General features: G+C 42.8%; 1 protein-coding gene across 1 annotated transcript in view; it reads left to right on the top strand.

Moving 5' to 3' along the window:
* The window catches only part of LOC310796330 (interferon-induced, double-stranded RNA-activated protein kinase-like), a 28026-nt gene extending 10939 nt beyond the window's left edge, over positions 1–17087 (top strand). Inside the window, exons 19-24 of the mRNA XM_083658501.1 lie at positions 12298–12313; positions 15223–15421; positions 15511–15654; positions 16085–16186; positions 16507–16569; positions 16687–17087. Coding sequence (XP_083514627.1) covers positions 12298–12313; positions 15223–15421; positions 15511–15654; positions 16085–16186; positions 16507–16569; positions 16687–16821 — 659 coding nt within the window. The 3' untranslated portion in view covers positions 16822–17087. The remainder of the gene's footprint in view (positions 1–12297; positions 12314–15222; positions 15422–15510; positions 15655–16084; positions 16187–16506; positions 16570–16686) is intronic.
* The last annotated feature ends 4382 nt before the right edge of the window (positions 17088–21469 follow it).

Genomic DNA, 21469 nt, shown 5'->3' with positions numbered 1-21469 from the left:
TATATGACCCACATCAGCAAATGAGACCATCTTTGAGAAGATTGGCGATTTCTATATACTGTAATTATTCTGTTCAGGCCGGGCCAGGCTCGACTCTGTGTTCAAGAAATGCAGTCTTCATTCCAGGGGAAAACACTACCTGTTTTGTCCACAGGGGGCGCTAAAATCAACACAAAATGAAAGTTCCTTGTAGCTGCTTTAATAGAAAACGCAGTGTATATTTCTACATTTTTCCATCAGTCAGTATCGGTTTCATTGTTTTATACATATGACAATAAAGATGAACTTGATGGGTGAAATATGAAATCAAAGTTGTTTCATTGTATTTTAACATTCTATTTTAAAAAGTCCTTTCGACATTCTCATCTGTATAGCTGTTGTCTACAAATAATGAATCATGGCCATGGATAATGACTATTCTGTTGACGAAATGGTGAAAAGTATTTAAAATGTGTGAAATACCTGTAGGGACAGCTCATGACTGACAGTCCTCTTCAGTACCTCTGTTCCTCGGGAAGTGGATAGAAGGGCGGAGGGGGTCAGGGAGGCAGGCTGTTACACTCAGCATCATCACCTTCACCAATGTGTGTGTGTGTGTGTGTGCGCGCATGTATTTTTTTTCTTTTTCTTCTATAGACGGTTTTAACTTGACAACAAAAACATTCTAAATTGAACCCCCGCTCACTTCCTGTTGCAGTGTTTGCTATGGACATAAAAGAAAAAAAAAACATTCAAGTGCAGGACTGACCATTCCGTAAAAACCGTCTATACAGCTGAGCGGCGAAAACAAAAGTAATGAATTAAAAGTGAATATTTCTGCAGTTTGCCAAATGCTGAGAAAAAGGAAGTGCTGTGGGGTTGCGCTCTGGTGAAAAACGTCTATAGGGGAGAAATTAAGAGTTAGAATACCAAAACAAACAATAGCCTGTAACCTTATAAACATGTTATAGATGGTTTTCACCAGAGCGCAACCCCACAGCACTTCCTTTTTTCTCAGCATTCGGCAAACTGCAGAAATATTCACTCGACATCGTTAATTTTGTTTTATGTCCATAGCAAACACTGCAACAGGAAGTGAGCGGGGGTTCAATTTAGAATGTTTTTGTTGTCAAGTTAAAACCGTCTATAATACATTTCAGGATTGCCCGACTATAAAACTCTTAATGAGGGTTAACATAATAGAATAAAACCATACAATTAACCTTATAAACGTGTTATAATACAATCCAGGATTAACCGGCTATAAAACTCACAATGAGGGTTAAAATGATAATAGAATAAAATCATAAAATTATTAAAATTGTTGGATTAAGAAGGACAAGGGGGTGCTGCAGATATATCACGGGGGGCCTGTTCTTTCTTGGAGTATTGCTGGTTGGAGCGAGGGGTTCAGCTCAGCTTTGTTAAAATACTTTTTTCCTAAAATTACAAGTCTTTCCTCTAATGCAATAGAGGACACTACTCTAATGATTCGTCCTATGGGCGTGCTCTGTACTTATGGGGCGTGCTCTGTACTGGCTCCGGGCGGAGCTGCTGGACCATTCTGGAACCTTCTAGACTTTTCCCTGACACTGGGCCGTCCCATTTTATAGAGGGGTATCCCCATGACTGGCAAGTGATTATGGCATGATGTGAGAGGCGGACCTCCCCTCTGCTCTGCTCAAAGTGGCCTGCTCCAAAGCGTCAGTGTCCGCGGAAGTTTCAAACCTTGCCATAGTGAGAGACTACATACTCGAGAGTAGTCATTCTATGCATGCTATCTGGATGCTTAAATTAGATTAAATTGGACATAAAACGAACGTCTTAAGGTTAGTATCACGCGCCTTTATATTTATCAATCCTTTATGTTGATGGAAATCAAAAAGGAGAGCCATTGATATTTGATATACATAACCAAGTGTCTAATCTTACCGTTTGTTACTCGCTCGTTCTGCTAGCTATGCTAATGCTAGCAGAACCCAAACGGGGCTACTACCCCTTTTACAACTGTGAAAAAAGGGTAAGGGGGGTGGGGGTGAAATGTTTAATGGTCTTCTCTGGAAGACCGTTTTGCTTGGTTCCAGGCTTAAAACTCTTTATATAAGTGTAGCACACGCCTCCTAATCCTGCTAGTAGTGGAGGGCGTGCAGTAAATTATAGTTAGTAAAGGCTACAGATAATACTGGACAAGTGGAAAACAAGTGTTGAAAGCAGAGTTGAATAGAGATAAGAAAATGTGATAGGCTAAATCTGGATCTGGTTGTTTATACACAGCATGAAGTATCATCAATCAGCCTTTCAAAGCGTTCACAATTTCATTTACTGAAGATTCTGCTTAAAAATAAATAATTTACAGCCCCTTTCTGACACTTGACAGTAGATAAAGTTGGTTCTTGGAATGAATATTTCCTGTGATTTTACCAGACAGCAACGATGGCGATGTGTCCGTTCATGACAACAGATAAAGAGAAGCTCTTGGAAAAGCTGGATGATTTGAAAGAGGAAGAGTTCGAGAAGTTCAAGTGGTTCCTGCAGAGCCTGGAAGGTTTCCCAAAAATCCCAAGATGCCGACTGGAGAACGCAAACAGGCTGGACACAGTGGATGTGATGGAGCAGACCTACAGCGGAGACGTGCTGGTGGTGACCGAGAAGGTTTTAATGAAGATCAACAGGAAGGATCGAATGCAGAGTTAAGTCATGGGAAGAATAAAAAAGGGGAAAAGGAAAAGATAATCCATAATGCGCACACTGTTTTTGAAGCTCCCACGGTGAGTTTTTAATTACAAAGATGCAATGTTTCGACGCTCACGGGTCTTCATCAGGCAGTGCAAAGAACAAGCTCTCTGTGGGCATCTATATAACCTCATATACGATACGATACGATACGATATACTTTATTGTCAGTTCACACTGAAATTTGTCTTGCAAGACAGCGGCAGTCCCATGCACAAACACATGACAAAGAGAACAAAACCAAAAAAATACAAAGATACATACACACATACAGCACACAGAGAGCACTGGTCACTGCTCCACTGACCCTCGGCCATGTTCTTGATTAAGCCTCAGGATCGACTGATGTATAAAGGACTTTCTTAGTCTGACCTTCTTGAAAGTTGGAATTAGATATCTCCTGCCAGAGGGCAGGAGTTCATATTCTTCATGTAACACATGATTAGTGTTTGAGGCAATATTTCTGGCTAACCTCAATACACTGTTGACATATGTAGACTCAAATAGACTATGCAGTGGTTTACCTACAATTTTTGAACAAATATTCATCTGTCTAAGTAGTTGTGATTTTAAGGTAACAGACAGGCATCCATACCAGGTGGTACTGCAGTACTGTAAAACACTCATAATCACTGAGGTAAAAAATAATAGAAGAATCTGTTTACTAGCACCAAAAGATCTTAATCGGCGAAGAAAGTATAGTCTTTGCTTTGTTTTTTTACACAGAGAGTCTACGTGGTCTTTCCATGACAGCAGGTGGTCTATTGTTACTCCTAGGTATGTGAAGGAGCATACCTGCTTGATCTGTTCGTTATGGATAGTAACAGAGGTGCTGTGTGTGTCAGGTGGAGACCCAAAAACAATCTCTGCTGTCTTTTTTGCATTGATTAAGAGAGCGTTGTTGTCGCTCCACTCCACCACCTTATTTACTCTATGTTGGTGCAGTCCAGGGTCGCTAGAGCTATCAAGCAGAGAGATCAAAACTGTATCATCAGAATACTTTAGAATATATTGATCTGGTGTGGTACGACACTCAGATAAACATTCCACAGTGCGACAGTTGTCGGTGTAGAAAGTGAAAAGAAAAGCTGAGCTTACGCTGCCCTGGGGAGCACCAACATTAGTAGTTATTGCTGATGAGAGGGTTCGGTTCACTTTCACCATTTGTGTCCTGTTGGTAAGAAAAGAGGCATACCAGTGGATTAAGTATGGATTCAGTTCCAGCTGTACCATCTTTGATATCAAAATGTCTGGCTGTATTGTATTGAAAGCTGATGAGTAATCCAAGAAAAGTGTTCTTGCATAATTATTTTTAGATTTATCTAAGTGTTTAGTGATGACATGTGCCAGCGTGACAACCTCATCCTCTGTACCACATCCTTTCTTATATGCAAATTGGCATGGGTCGATTTTGTCCTTGGTTGTACTTACTAAAAACTGTAGCAGTATTCTTTCAAGTGACTTCATAATCACTGAAGTGAGTGCAATGGGTCTATAGTCCTTATGTTCTTTTGGCCGTTGAGTTTTGGGTAGTGGTTTTATGTGTGAGGTTTTCCATGACAGAGGGACAGTGTGATTATCTACAGAGGCTTGGAATATCGGCTGCCACACTGGCGCTAACTCAGTAGCAAAGTTCTTCAGGATATAGGCACTACATTCATCTGGCCCGGTGGCCTTCCTAGTGTTAGTACACTGAAACACCTTTCTGACGTCCTCCTCAGTTATTATAATTCTGTCAGAGGGAGCAGGTGTTACATCCTTCAGTGTTTCAGTGCACTTGTTTGAATTATCTGGGGATTCAAATCTAGCAAAGAAAACATTCAGGTCATTGGCGAAGTCAAGTTCATTATCCGTTACAATAGGTTTAGTGGGGGATGACATTCCTGTCATTGATTTCATAGTATCCCACGCCTTTTTGTGATCGTTTGCTTTAAACGCATCTTCTAACTGCTGTCTATATACTTCTTTTGCTTCCCTTAATTTATTTCTCAATTTCTTGTCTGCTAAATTGAGTGCACCTGAGTCTTTATTTTTAAATGCTACTTTCCTGGCATTTATGACATCTTTTATATCTTTAGTCACATATGACTTATTATTTGGATAGATCTTAATTTCCTTGGTGGGAACAACCAGCTGTACACAAAAATGAATATAGTCATTTGTAACAATAGTGGTTTCACCTAAAGAGGGTTCTGTAAGAACATCCCAATCTGTCAAGTCGTAGCATGCTTTTAGTTGTTCCTTACTTTCATTTGTCCATGTTCTAATTACCTTCTTCACAGGTTTACTCCTTTTTAGTTTGGACTTATATACTGGAGTCATATACACAACATTATGATCGGACACAACATTATAATCGGATCCCGCTAGGTGGCCCAACTTTTGCAGCATATGCGTTTTTGATGTTCACATAGCACTTGTCGAGAATGTTATTTTTCCTTGTCCCGTCCTTGACATATTGTTCGAATCCCGGTAGCACAGTGTCCAGATAACACTGATTCATGTCTCCAAGCACTATTGCCGGTGCGTCCGGATGCTGTAGCTGAAGTTCATGTACACAGTTTGCAATTGTTTCGGTGGTGCCCCAATCAGGTGATGACAGACACCTGTGATCATTACAAAATACATAATTGTTGACACAGTAGGTCTCTCAACAAGAACAAAACTTTTTTTTTAAAGATATAATAACAGAAGTAAACAAGTTCTAAAATACCCGATACAAAAGAGATACAAAAAGAAGTAAAACATGCAGGTGAATATTATTGTCCCCATCTATACCACTGATCTATACCAATAAGAAAATGTGATGTGATGTTTTATCTTTATTATATCCTGACAGTGCTGTATTTATATGTATGCACCCCGGCCATTCTACACATGAGCCCGGCTCTTTGGTCATGTGGTTAGCACATATGACTCTCACCTGTGAGTCCTGGGTTCAAACCCTGCCTGAACCTACCTTGGCCTGCCATACTATGCTTTTAAATTTCTTTGGTTTTCTTATTGGTATAGATAGGGACAATAATATTCCCCTGCATGTTTTACTTCTTTTTGTATCTCTTTTGTATCGGGTATTTTAGAACTTGTTTACCTCTGTTATTATGTGATCTTAAAAAAAAAGTTTTGTTCTTGTTGAGAGACCTACTGTGTCAACAATGATGTATTTTGTAATGATCACAGGTGTCTGTCATCACCTGATTGGGGCACCACCACCCCATACGAGGTTATATAGATGCCCACAGAGAGCTTGTTCTTTGTACTGCCTGATGAAGACCTGTGAGGATCAAAACGTTGTATCTTTGTAATTAAAAACTCACCGTGTGACCACCCCCACTAGTCTGCTGAAATTTTGACATATCGGTACCACCCAAGGTGACCGCCCAATTTGGTCATTTTTGTCTTCCTACATCTCTGGTTTATATTTTGGTATGATAAACTGTTCACATGAATAGTTAATGGTGAATTCAGTGGTGTTTTGAGAAGGATACAATGCAATTAGTCCATGGACCAATGGTGAAATCGGTACCACCTAAGGGGACAGCACAATTTTTGTATTTTTGTCTTCCTACATGTCTCTAATTTATATTTTGGTATGATAACCCTGCCAATCTGGTAGCTTATTGATAGTTATCACTCTGTCAAAAACCTACTCTCATATAAATTACAAAACCCTGATTTCTGTGTATTAGTCCAGATAATGTGAAAATCATGTTCACTTTTTTTTTCATAAAAGCATGAAACTTGGTACGCATATAATTTCGTAAATCTTCAGAAATTAAGCCATCACAAAAATGCCTCGTGGTGGCCATTTTAATTCCGCCATACGCAAATTATGTAGTTTGCATCATATCTCCTGAACCACACATGATAACACAGAAAAGGTGATGTCGATCCCTATGTTTTCATGGTCAAGGATTACAATGATACCATATAGAACATCATAAACTGTTAAAGTGACTAATCAATGGTGAATTTAATTACGTGAGAAGGAAATCACAGTATCTGATAACCGATGCTACAGTATAAAGCGTCTGGCATACTCTTCGCGCACGTGCTGGAGGCGGGGCTCCGAGGAGGGCGTGCGCACTCTGCGCGGGCCAAAACAGCACATAGTCAGTTTTAACAGTTTATGATGTTCTATATGGTATCATTGTAATCCTTGACCATGAAAATATTGGGAAAGACATCACCTTTTCTGTGTTAGCATGTGTGGTTCAGGAGATATGATGCAAACTATATAATTTGCTTATGGCAGAATTAAAATGGCCGCCACAAGGCATTTTTGCGATGGCTCAATTTCTAAAAATGTACAGAGCCCCAAACTATAAGCGTACCAAGTTTCATGCTTTTACGAAAAAGGGAACATCATTTTCACATATCATCTGGACTAATACACAGAAATCAGGGTTTTGTCGTTTATATGGGGGTAGGCCTGTTTACAGAGTGATAACTATCCTTAAGCTAACAAATCGGCAGGGTTATCATAACAAAATATAAACTAGAGACATGTAGGAAGACAAAAATAACAAAATCGTGCGATCACCTCAGGTGGTACCGATTTCTGCTTTGGCCAATGGACAACACCAGCTCCTTGTGACAGAGCCTTGCCTCTGCTACCTGAACTGCTTCTTCTGCCCTCCACTTCCTGCCAGTCCTCACTTGGATCCCTGCCTTTTGCCACCTTTGGATCACGGGAGTCCCTGTACTGCACCACTTCTCTGGCTTTTGTTACCTTGAACTCCTCCAAGGATCTGAAGGGTAGCTGTAGTTTGTTGTGGTGTCCGCAGAGTGCAATGCTGCTCAGGCTCTTTGGTAGCCCCAGCCATCTCCTGAGGTGGTTACTGACCCTTCTCTCTAACTGCATAGACAAGGAGGGGCCACAGAATTCTGGGAAGAATGCCGTGCTGATACACCCGGGCTTTGAACTTTCCGGGTAGGCCAGACTTATCCACGGACTTCAGCCAGCCTTCCAACTCGGTGCAAGCCAAGTGGATGGATGACGTGTGGATGGATGATGTCAAAAACCTTGCCTAAGCTTTTGACTGGTTTCTCTGTGATGGTTGGAATGACTGTGCCTGCGATGTTAAACCAGCACTTGTTCTCCACCTTCCCTTTCCTCAGCACTATATATCTTGGATTTGGCTGGTTTGAAACGCATCTGGGCCCACTCCACCAGCTTTTCGAGCATCTGTAGAATCCACCGGCACCCCGGAACTGATTCTGTGGTGACGGTGAGGTCATCCATGAATGCCCTGATGGGTGGTTGCCGTTGGGCAGACTTTGTCCTGGGCCCTCTGCAATCTGGTTCAGCAGCATGTTCATGGCTAGGGCGAACAGTGCCACAGAGATAGTGCACCCTGTGATGATGCCGATCTCTACCTTGTGCCAGCTTGATGTAACTGCTCCTGAAGAGACTCTTATCCTGAAGTTGCTGTAGTAATCAGTGATGAGGCCTCTAATTCTGCTGGGGACATGATGTTTTGACAGAGTGAGCTGTACCAGTTTGTGTGGCATGGAGCCATATGCATTTGCCAGGTCTAGCCATAACACTGACAGGTTGCCTTTGTTCTCCCTGGCCTCCCTGATGAGCTGTGTCACCACACCGGTGTGCTCCAGACAGCCTAGCATCCCTGAAATGCCACCCTTCTGGACTGATGTATCAGTGTAGGTGTTCTTGGCCAGGTAAGTGCACAGCCGATTGGAAACGGCACTGAAGAAGATCTTCGCCTCGACACACAGCAGGGAGATTATGCGGAACTGGTCTAGCTGGGTGGAGTTCTCTTCCTTTGGGATCCACACCCCTTCAGCCACTCTCCACCTTTCTGGGATTTTCCCCGTTCTCCAGAAGACTCGCAGGATCTTCCATAGATGCTGGAGGATTTTGGGACAGTTCTTGTACACTTTGTACGAGGTGCTGCTTGGTCCTGGAGCAGAACTTGCCCTTGCTTTGCGGACGACCTCTCTGATCTCCTTTAGCTGCAGTTCTGACATGTCGAACTGCACCTCCGGTTCAGGGGGGTCTATGAGGATGTTGCACTCGCCCAATTCCTTCCTCTTCTCAGGGTCGCTGTATGTCTGCTTCAGATGTTGATCCATTTCTTCCTGCGAGCAGACCAACTTCCCACTGGGCTTCTGTCCCAGCAACTTCTTGGTGAACTTGAAGGGATTGTAAATAAAAGCAGCATGTTTTTGGGCCCTTTCGTGAGGCCGCCTCCGATGCCACTCTGCCCGTCAGAGGATCCTGATCTTCTTTCGTAGGATGCACATCAGCTTGGCCAGGCCACTGCGTTCCTCTTCTCCTGCCACCTTGTACTGAGACTTCAGCACTTTCATCTCCTGCTTAATGTTGTGGGTCCTCATCGCTCTTTGGTTCTTTGAGTATGGTGTTCAGGAGCTTTTCTTCTCCTCCTCTCCAAACCGTTCAGCAATGCTCAATCTCAAATTGAGATAAGAGGACTGAATCCAGTTCTTCCTCCTTCTCTTTCTTAGAGTTATCTGCCTCCAAGCAGAAAGAAGCACAGTCACCAGCAGAAGCCAAGCACCAGGGCAAACAACAGCCTGTCACGGACTCCGCTTGCCAGGAACTGAAGCCTCCCACCATGAACGTGCGTGTGCTGCAGTACCTCCTGGAGGCAGGAGGGGCTACGGCTCTGGTCATAGCCAAAAACCTGGGTCTTACGAAGGCTAAGCAGGTCAATCCCACCCTGTACGCCCTGGAAAAGCAAGGTGAAGTCACTAAGCATGGGGTCACCCCTCCCACATGGGATCTGTCCAGCCGCTGCAAAGAGAGGATGGAAAGGAGCATCAAAGCCCCAGCTGAGGGGTGCCAGAGGGAGAAGGGAGCCAGTGGAGAGAAGGGCAGTGCGGCCACATGCCAGCCTTACATCTGGGAGCTGTCCAGCCGCCCTCCAACATACTCGGTGTTACTCTACAGCACGGATTCCTCAAACCGACCCAAGGTTCAGGTCAGTTATAGCCTATGTTGTGTCGTCCTTGAACTCTGTCTGGAAATCCTGTCAACTGCTTTTTATACACAGCCTGTCATTCTTCAAGGGTATCAACAAAGCAGATCATTGGGTCTGTTTGTAAGTGAAAAAGCCACATTTTCAATTTTTTTATTAATGAATAAACTCTTCGTTCGTGTACAAGGCCTGCGCCCACCAGCTGGCAGGCGTATTCACAGACATTTTCAACCAGTCCCTCTCCCTCCGGCAAGTTCCCTCCTGCTTCAAAGCAGCAAGAATCATCCCCATTCCCAAACAGCAGAAAGTGACCAGCCTCAACGCTCCAATTTGCATACCGCCCCAACAGGAGCACAGCGGATGCAATAGCACACGTACTCCACACTGCCCTCTCTCACCTGGAGGGGAAGGACACCTATGTGAGAATGCTGTTCGTGGACTACAGCTCAGCATTCAACACCATAGTACCCTCCAGGCTGGTAAGCAAACTCAGGGATCTGGGACTAAACACAGCAATGTGTGACTGGATCCTGGACTTTCTGACAGACCGCCGCCAGGTGGTGAGAGTGGGCAACCTCACCTCCTCCCCACTGACCATCAGCATAGGAGCGCCCCAGGGATGCGTCTCCAGCCCCTTCTGGTACGACCTCTACACTCACGACTGCGTGGCGACTAAAACCTCGAACACTATCGTGAAGTTTGCAGATGACACAGCAGTCGTGGGGCTGATCTCCAGGAGCGACGAGACGGCCTACAGAGAGGAGGTGGAGGCCCTGGAACAATGGTGCCAGGACAACCACCTCTCTCTAAACGTCTCCAAGACCAAGGAGATCATTGTAGACTACAGAAGGGGGGGGGCACACACCCCCCAATCACCATCAATGGCACAGTGGTGGAAAGGGTGGACAGCTTCAAGTACCTGGGACTGGGAGAACATCCACCAGGACCTGACATGGGCCGGTCACACCGGCACTGTTGTCAAAAAGGCCCAACAGCGACTACACGGACTCAGGTGCCTGAAGAAATTTGGACTAAGGCCAAAAATCCTCAGGGACTTCTACAGAGGCACCATTGAAAGCCTGCTGACTGGCTGCTTCACCACCTGGTATGGGAACTGTACCACCATGGACCGCAGGGCGCTAAGAAGAGTGAGGCGCGCGGCCCAGCACGTAACAGGATGTGAGCTGCCAGAACTGCAGGAACTGTACAACCAGCGGTGCCTCAGGAGGTCCCTGAAGATCATCAAGGACACAAACCACCCCAACAACAGCCTGTTCTCCCTGTTACCCTCAGGGAGGAGATACAGGGTCCCAAAAGCACGCACAAATCGCTTGAGGGACAGTTTCTTACCGCAGGCCACGAGACTCCTTAACATACACAAATAAACTCACAACACTCATGTAGTAGCTGTACTGCAGCTGCTACCATTACGTATGTTTAATTATGTCTGTTATTTGCACCTGTGCAAACAGAATGTTTAATTATGTCTAAATGATGTCTATGCTATTTGCACATACAGTATGTGCAGTGAATGTCACTGTTTCTGGCTTGTTTTTATTGCTTTACTGTTATTGCTTGTTGTTTCTCTTGTTTTCCTGCAACTATATGCCCTGTTATTTTGCACTATGTTGTAACGGAGTCTACAGCACAAGAATTTCACACGTGATACTTGTACTACGGAGTGACAATAAGAATCTTGAATCATGTAGAGTAGAGTGCACATGTTTGCTCAGAAGCAGTGGCCATGCGAAGCCATCCCTTCTACTCCAGCATGTAATGCGTGCTGCCTACCAGGCTGGATGCATATGGGGCCAATCATTACTTTGTCAACCAGAAGCACAACGTCCTTCTGACTGGGGGTGGACCAAGAAAGGCGATATTTGGCAGATCTTGTGGACTGATCCTGATTTTTTTTGGCGTGGCTAATAGCTTTGATCAAAACAAACAATCCATAAGGAGTATTTGTGCCAATTTTGGTGCTTCTTTCCGGAAGTAAACAATTTTACATTAAAAGTGCATTTAATCTGCCCCACTAGGATGACGTGTTAAAAGAAAAGAAGACCAGAAGTACACCCAGTGTGAATACATCAACCCAAGCACTAATCTCAAGGTCAATTTAAACATTGAATTGCAATGCTTACACACACACACACATATATATATATATATATATATATATATATATATATATATATAATATATATATATGATCTGATCTTTACTTTGCATGTTGTCTAAATAATTTCAAGTTTTTCAGTTTTTTGCCTCTATAGAGTCTATAATATATCTGTTAATCTCAACAGGTTTGCATCAGAGTTTAGTGGGAAGTACTTTGCTGTAAAGATCGTCCCCTATTCAAAGTAAGTCTAGTATACAATGTTGCCTCATGTTTTCAGTGTACATGTTATGGTACTTGTGTGAAATAAATGCACTTACAGATGTAGTACATGATAGGTTGAAAGTGTGATTAACAGCTATTTTATTGTAACCCCTTTGATCAGGAATGCTCTACAAGAGGCGATGGCGTTGGCAGAGTTTCAGAATGTGAATATTGTCAGATACAACACATGCTGGGATGAGGATTCAGACTACAGTTATGTCACTAATAGTGAAATAAGTGACAGTTACAGCTCTTCCCAGTAAGTCCCACCCACTTATTCAATTCCTTACTCTACTTATTAAACATTTACTAAATGTTGAGGGTATGTAATATTTATTGTTGTTTACTTTTCTAGGTCTAGCTGCGATTTGCCTGCTCACTACCTCTACATTCAGATGGAGTTATGTGACAAGAAAATCCTTCGAGGGTGGATAGATGAGAACAATTCCTCCTCTTTCTTAGAGTTATCTGACTCTGAGCAGAAAGAAGCCCAGTCACCAGCAGAAGCCGAGCACCAGGGCAAACAACAGCCTGTCACTGACTCCACTAGCCAGGAACTGAAGCCTCCCACCATAAACGCGCGTGTGCTGCAGTACCTCCTGGAGGCAGGGAGGGCTACGGCTCGAGTCATAGCCCAAAACCTGGGTCTTAAGAGAGCTAAGCAGGTCAATCCCACCCTGTACGCCCTGGAAAAGCAAGGTGAAGTCACTAAGCATGGGGTCACCCCTCCCACATGGGATCTGTCCAGCCGCTGCAAAGAGAGGATGGAAAGGAGCATCAAAGCCCCAGCTGAGGGGTGCCAGAGGGAGAAGGGAGCCAGTGGAGAGAAGGGCAGTGCGGCCACATGCCAGCCTTACACCTGGGAGCTGTCCAGCCGCCCTCCAACAACCCCAACATACTCAGTGTTACTCAACATCACGGATTCCTCAAACCGACCCAAGGTTCAGGTCAGTTATAGCCTATGTCGTCCTTGAACTCTGTCTGGAAATCCTGTCAACTGCTTTTTATACACAGCCTGTCATTCTTCAAGGGTATCAACAAAGCAGATCATTGGGTCTGTGTTCACACCGAGATATTTATTTTTCTCTCTGTCGCTCGATTCAACCCTTTGGAATCGCTCTGTCGCTGTGTTTAAATCGGTCGTCAACATGCACAACAATTGACGGACATCTGAGGGCTATAACGTTACGCAATGTCATGTTTGTCCACTACGAGCCACCGTAGTTGTTTACAAGCTAAGCCTATCAGCATGCTCCTAACGCGAGCTCTATACCGGTAGTACAGACTTCACTTCATGTCAGCTGTCAGCCTGTCAATCAGCTGTCAATGCGGTTTGTTGCCACACAATAAACCAGCGGTTTGTTCCAAGCCAGTGTGATCCTTGACTCACTGTCACACGGCAGCCAATCAGCGTTGAACAGCGAGCGACTGATGCCAGCAAAATTTCGCTCGAGTTGGCATATTTCATCTCGGGCGACGAGCGAATTTTATCTGTCGCTCGGACGCCCAGCGATTTTTCTCCCGGGCGAATATACGCTCAATCGCTCGTTTGCATTGACTTTGTATGTAAACTCGATGCCAGCGAAAAACTTTAATAGGTCGGTGTGAATGCACCTTAAGTGAAAAAGGCACATTTTCCAATGTTTTATTAATGAATAAACTCTTTGTGTACAGAGTATAGAGTGTGTAGAGTAGAGTGCACATGTTTGCTCAGAATCAGTGGCCATGCAAAGCCATCCCTTCTACTCCAGCATGTAATGCGTGCTGCCTACCAGGCTGGATGGATATGGGGCCAATCATTACTTTGTCAACCAGAAGCACAACGTCCTTCTGACTGGGGGTGGATCAAGAAAGGCGATATGTGGCAGATCTTGTGGACTGATCTCTCCCCCCCCCCCCCCCCCCCCATTTTAGAGAGTTGCCAACTACTGACCAAGTGTGGATGCAGAATTGAATGTCGTGGAAGGTCCAAATGCTACAGCTTTGGTTATGATTGAACAGCACTGTTTAGCTGCAGATGTGATTAGAGATTACGCTCTGTTTTAACCCTGGAGTAAAAGGCAGAAGGAGATATAAGAAGGATTGACACCAGAATCTTCAAAATCGCCCTGGACAGTGGAAATGGCAGCCATGTTTTAAAATGGTAGCATTTTGAAATGTACGTGGAATAAATCTGGCTTCTCTGTCATCATAAATGTATGACTTGATAGCAAGATCATTCATATTGGACAATTCTACACAAAGTTGCCCCCAAAATAGTATTTTCGGGCTGGAAATGGTGGCCATCTTGGATTTTTTTTTTGGCGTGGCTAATAGCTTTGATCAAAACAAACAATCCATAAGGAGTATTTGTGCCAATTTTGGTGCTTCTTTCCGGAAGTGAACGATTTTACATTAAAAGTGCATTTAATCTGCCCCACTAGGATGACGTGTTAAAAGAAAAGACCAGAAGTACACCCAGTGTGAATACATCGACCCAAGCACTAATCTCAAGGTCAATTTAAACATTGAATTGTAATGCCTATATACACACACACACACACACACACATACATGCATATATATATATATATGATGATATGATCTTTAGTTTGCGTGTTGTCTAAATAATTTAATAAGTTTTTCAGTTTTTTGCCTCTGTAGAGTCTATAATATATATGTTAATCTCAACAGGTTTGTATCAGAGTTTGATTCCATAGAGCGCCTTGGCAAAGGAGGCTTCGGTCGTGTTTACAAGGCAAGACAAAAACTTGTGAGGAAGTATTTTGCTGTAAAGATCGTCAACTTTAAAGAGTAAGTCTAGTATACAATGCTGCCTAATTTTTTCAGTGTACATGTTATGGTACTTGTGTGAAATAAATGCACTTACAGATGTAGTACATGATAGGTTGAAAGTGTGATTAACAGCTATTTTATTGTAACCCCTTTGATCAGGAAAGCTCTAAAAGAGGCGATGGCGTTGGCAGAGTTTCAGAATGTGAATATTGTCAGATACTACACATGCTGGGAGGAGAATTCAGACTACAATTATGTCACTAATAGTGAAATAAGTGACAGTTACAGCTCTTCCCAGTAAGTCCCACCCACTTATTCAATTCCTTACTCTACTTATTAAACATTTACTAAACGTTGAGGGTATGTAATATTTATTGTTGTTTATTTTTCTAGGTCTAGCAGTGATTCGCCTGCTCACTACCTCTACATTCAGATGGAGTTATGTGACAAAACCCTTCGAGTGTGGATAGATGAGAAGAATACCTGTCAGCGAGACCCCAAGAGAAGGGAAGAAAGTCTGTCCATTGCTCAGCAAATAGTTAATGGAGTAGAGTATATCCACTCCAAGAAGCATATCCATAGGGACCTTAAGGTGAGACAAAGTCAATCAGTCTATTATTTATACAGATTGAGATAGACATTTATTTGTGTTAATTGCTGTTGTTGCTTTTCATTGGTTAGCCTGACAACATCATGTTTGGAAGGGGGGAAGAGGTGAAGATTGGGGACTTCGGTCTGGTCACTGCCGAGGATAATGACAATGACGAGAACCTGATGGAGAGAACCAAGTGCATAGGAACCAAGTCTTACATGGCTCCTGAACAAGTAAGACCCTCTGTTTTCACATCTACTTTACGATTCTTCTCTATTGTTTAAAAATGTGTTTCCAACTCCATGGCACATGGTATGCAGGACATTATCTTATGTCTGTGTGTAGACACATTCTTGTGAACGCAAGAACAATACGTGACAGAACCTCCATACTTACACCAAGTGATCTGATTAGACTTTGCAACACCTTGCAGCATACATTTGCATATTAATGAGGAAAAACTGATTTAAAAAACTACAACCATAACTTTATGCTTTACGATATGGAGTTCATATTAATACGGCCTTTGTGTTAATATTTGCTAATTAATGCATCAATTAAGTTAATTACCATAACTGGTCATGATGAATGTCATGTGATTATGGCGGGACATTAGGTAACTCGAGTGCCTCTTGTCATTATTGTGTTCTTGTTTTATGACAGGAGAGCCAGCGCACTTATGACAAAAAAGTGGATATATTTGCTTTGGGGTTGATCTACTTTGAACTCCTTTGGAAACTCTTCACTGGTGCAGAAAAAGCAACGGTGAGTCTTTCAAAGACACAATGCAAAATTCTGTATCTTATTAATAGTAGTTATTTACTAATACAATTTTAGCATGATATACTATTATAGGCCTGCCTATGTCAATTGCATACAAATAAGGAACCAGCTAGGTATTTACCAGTACTGTTGATTTCTTCTCAACAGCAGGTATCACAAAGCAGTGTAGATACCATTTAAGATGTAACTTGATAATTTCTCTTTTGTTTAATCTCTCATTTAATTGTGGACAAGTTATTACTTTATGGCAGACTAATTAGGCTACATGTTCTTTCTCCCTATTATTATTGCATGAATTCCAGATTTGGCCAGAAGTCAGAATTCAGAAACTTCCTCAAGAGTTTTCCCTGAAGTTTCCCAAAGAGGTACATTATTACATTATCATCATCATCTTCGATTTATTTGCAATATCGAGGTTGGCCTCCAAAAAATAATGCAATCTGTCAGCCTTATTAATATATGTTTTTGTTGTTCTGTTACAGCACAAAATAATCAAGTCAATGCTGAGTGCAAAGCCAGAAGACCGACCAGAAGCAAGTAAACTGAAGGCAGATTTGGAGCAGTTTGAGGCCCCCAACAGAGAACGAGTTCGGGGCATTCGCAACATGACCATCTGATCAACACAAGAAATTATTCAAAATGAATAGAACTAGAACTACCGCACCGCGGATATATGTCTCCGCCAACAAGTGAGCAGTCGACATCCATGTTTGTCGAGACTTTCACATTTGAGCCAAATGTGAAGAAATTTCGTCAAGGGTTTACTGAGATATGGCGTTGCCGAGCTTGAAAATGGCGTTCATGGAGTCGGTGACCTTGACCTTTGACCACCAAAATGTAATCAGTTCATCCTTGAGTACAAGTGGACGTTTGGGGCAAATTAGATGTACGTACGTACGTACATACGGACAACCCGGATCCATAATGCCTCTGGCCTGGCTATCGCCGGCGGAGTTATAAAAACATCATGTTGCCTCCGGCTTGGTCGGGCATCCATACAGTCACAATTGGCAGTGTCTGCGGGTGGGATTAAGGGTATATGTCCTGGTCGCTGTACTGGTGCCTCTCTGCCTCTGGTCGGCCTGTTCAGCGGGGAGGGGAACAGCGTGATCCTCCCACGCGCTATGTCCTGCCAGTGAAACTCCTCGCTGTCAGGTGAAAAGAAGCAACTGGCGACTTCACATGTATCAGAGGGAGCATGTGCTAGTCTCCAACTCTCCCCAGATCGGCAGAGGGGTTTGAGCAACGACTGGGACAGCTTGGCAGGGGGAATTGGTTAAGCTCAAACACAGCCTTCTTCAGCTGTGTCATTTCGGGTTCAACTGCTCCACAGAGTCAGATGTATCGGTTCAGTGCTCAGTGGTGCGAGGGTGTACTGCAGTTTCCAATTTAGACCATCGGCTGCACTTCCTTGAATATCGTGTATATAAGACTTGCTAATCTGTACTTCTGGGAATAGGGGAAACCTGTTTGACAATTTTTGTCTCCTTTTTTTTACTGAAGTGACAATAATCATGATTATGAATTGTGGTGCGTAATGCCCCTACAAGGAACTTTTAACTAAATTCAATACTGATGCCTCTATATTACCTACATCAGCAAATGAGACCATCTTTGAGAAGATTGGTGATTTCTATATAATGTAATTATTCTGTTCAGGCCGGGCCAGGCTCGACTCGGTGTTCAAGAAATGCAGTCTTCATTCCAGGGGAAAACACTACCTGTTTTGTCCACAGGGGGGCGCTAAAATCAACACAAAATGAAAGTTCCTTGTAGCTGCTTTACTATAACACGCAGTGTATATTTCTACATTTTTCCATCAGTCTCAGTTTCATTGTATTTATACATATGACAATAAAGATGAACTTGAACCTGATGAGTGAAATATGAAATCAAAGTTATTTCATGGTTTTAAATTGTATTTTAACTTTCTATTTTAAAAAGTCCTTTTGACATAATTCTCATCTGTATAGCTGTTGTCTACAAATAATGAATCATGGCCATGGATAATGACTATTCTGTTGACGAAATGGTGAAAAGTATTTAAAATGTGTGAAATATTAAATCAAAGTTGTATCATGCTTTATTTTCTTATTTTTGTAATTTTGCCATAATTCTCATCTGTGTAGCAGTTGTCTACAAATAATGGATTGTGTCCACGGATAATATCTATTCTGTCGAGGAAATGGTTAAATGTATTTAAATGATGTCACAGCCTTTGTACTGATATTAGGATTGGAGTTGGAAAATGAAGCGCTGTTTGTCTATCTTGAGTTTATATATATTCAGTGGGGAGTGGATACTGTGGAGATCTTCACTGAGCTTCATTTTCATTGTGGATTCAGAGGAAGAGACTGTTTTTACTTCCAGATTAACCGGTTTAAGTTAGCAAATGTTCCCTTCTTCCTTGACATCTCCATGTAGCCTACTGTTACACTCATTTTCTGTTTTCTTAGATTGATTCTCAACACAGCAGTATAGAAATGCAGTTTGTAAAAAAAAATCCTTTGAGTGGCTCTCCTAAACCTATGTGCTGTTTAAAGTATACAAGATTTAGTCCTGAGTACTGACAGACTTTAACTTTCAGTGTTAAGAAATGCATAATTTTATCCTCTCTTTTTTGACACTGCATCCCTTTACTATGAGCTTATCCACATGGTTTACAGCTGATAACACCACATGAGGACATATGACTTTGACATTGAATTATTCCAAAATGCTGCAGTAGAACCACTTGCAAATCGTCAGGTAGGTAGAGTGGGGAGTAATGAGCAAGAATCTGGTGGAGTTTGCAGAAAACTATTTGATCTTTTCATGGACATTTGTATGTCAGCCTATGTGGCATATTATGCGTAATGTATGTGACTTTGACATCAAATAATTCCAAAATGCTGCAGTAGAACCACTTGCAAATAATCCATCCCATATTGTGTAAGGATCTGGTGGAGTTAGCAGAAAACAATTTGATTTTATCTTTTTATGAACATTTGAATATCAGCCTATGTAAAGAGGGATATTATAGCGCCACCATGAGGTCAGTCTGACTCAGATCCGTGCCATGTCTTCTTCCTTTGGCCCAGGGGCGTAGACAGAAATTCAATTATGGGTGGGCCTGGATAAAATTGGTGGGGCAATTGCATGACGAAATTTTGCACGCAAAGCGCGCAAAATTCCTAGATGTCATGAAGTTGTCATGCATTAGACTCTGGAGATGATGTGCCCTGCATTTTTAAGCTACAAAACCATTAGCTAGCAAGGCAGCAGCAAGTTTGTCTCTAGAAAACAACCAATTAACACGTTCACTGCCAATGACGTATTAATCCGTCAAAAAAAATCCAACGGTTGACTGCCAATGACGTATTAACACATTGAGTGCCAGCCATTTTTTCATCCTGTAGGTAAGTTGTGCCAGGTTTTTTTTTGAGGATTCTGGCTCATTTTACAAGAGCCGAGGATTATTTTCTGTTAAGAATTCATGAACACCAATCATCTAAAAATAACTAATAGAATGTGTGCTTTCTCTGTCTAAAAGAGTTAGTTTGCAGAGTTAGTAGTTATGTAGATATTAGCCGTTGAGTACAGCATGGTTTCAGAGATTTTCAGAGAGTTTGGAGATAAATGGATTTTTAGAACCACCTCACGTGCCTGTGATTATGGGTGCCCTTGTCTCCCACTCTTGCCCTTGTCTCTCTCTCTCTCTCTCTCTCTCTCTCCTCTCTCTCTCTCTCTCTCTCTCCTCTCTCTCTCTCTCTCTCTCTCTCTCTCTCGAGAGAGGAGAGAGCGAGAGGGAGAGTTGCTTCAACTCCTCCCTCCGTGGGCGTTCTTCTTGGCTGCAGGGGCCGTCACAAGCTTGTCACCAGTCTGACAGTGCTTTGCTGCTGTCCTGTGCCTGTGGCTGCGCGGCCGCTGTTTGAGGAAGTCGGGATGGACTCGCTCGCTTCTTGGAGTTTTGGTTGAGAGAAGCTTTTGCGATTCTGGTCATATTTATGCTGCGTGTTTCAAAGTGTGTTCCACCTGTAATCTATTATGTAAATTTGCAATCCCGCATCGCCAGCAATCAGCGCGAAAACGAAAGCGTTTTCCCCCATCCATTTTCATGAGAATGGCTGGGGTGAGAATGGCGTGACAAGTTAAAAAAATGCTTGCCTTCCTCTAGTCAGGAGAGCACTGTCGCCACTTAGTGGTCGGTAAAATAGATTATACACATTCTCTTGCTCCAATAGTGATCTCGAAGATGTAAAAGTTGTTGATTGATGTCCCACCGTCAAAAAAAAAAAATGTTTATGTAAGACGAGATATCTCGGCTCTGGCACTCAAGCGTTGGATTATGTAAGACGAGATATCTCGGCTATGGCACTTAACGTGTTAATACGTCAAAAAAATGAATTTTTTTTTTGACCGTGGGATGTGCATCTAACCCTTTTACATCTCTTATATAAATATTGGAGCCACCGAACATGTACAACCCATTCCACCGACCCACTAAGTGGCGACAGTGCTCTCCCAGACTAGAGGAAGGCAAGCAAAAAGCAGTGTGAGGAAGCCATTCTCATGAAAATGGATTGGCGAAAACGCTTTCGTTTTCGCGCTGATTGCTGGCGGTGCGGGATTGCAAATTTGCATAATAGATTACGGGTGGAACACACTTTGAAACACGCAGCATAAATAAGACCAGAATCGCAAAAGTTTCATCAAAGCTCTCAACCGAAACCACAAGAAACGAGCGATCCCATCCAGACTTCCTCAAAGAGCGGCCGCCAGCAGACAGGCAGCAGCAGCAGAAGCAGTGAGCCTGGTGACGCGAGGTTACAGCAGCAACAGAAACGAGCTTGTGACACGCCCGCTGCAGCCAAGAAGAACACACACGGAGGGAGGAGTTTGAAGGAGACGGGTGTTTCCTGCTGTTATGGAGGAAATTACTGTTCAAAACTATTGTTTAGATGTCTGACGTCTTACTGATGCCAAAAATGAATGGTTAAAGTGACTGTTCTATCGAATTTCACAAAAAGCCGTTTATCTCAGAATAATTTTTCAGACGCTGAAACCATGCTGTATTCAACTGCTAATGCTTACATAACTACTAACTCTACAAACTAACTCTTTTAGACAGAGAAAGCACACATTCTATTAGTTCTTTTGAGATATTGTGTGTTCACAAAATCTTAGCAGAAAAGAATCCTCGGGTCTTGAAAGATGAGCCAGAATCCTCAAAAAAACCCTCTGGCAGAACCTACCTACAGTAAAAAAAAAAAACGGCTGGCAGTG

This window comes from Poromitra crassiceps (genome assembly GCF_964638095.1).
Source record: "Poromitra crassiceps genome assembly, chromosome: 22".
NCBI lineage: Eukaryota > Metazoa > Chordata > Actinopteri > Beryciformes > Melamphaidae > Poromitra > Poromitra crassiceps.
This window is presented reverse-complemented; position numbering and strand designations above follow the sequence as displayed.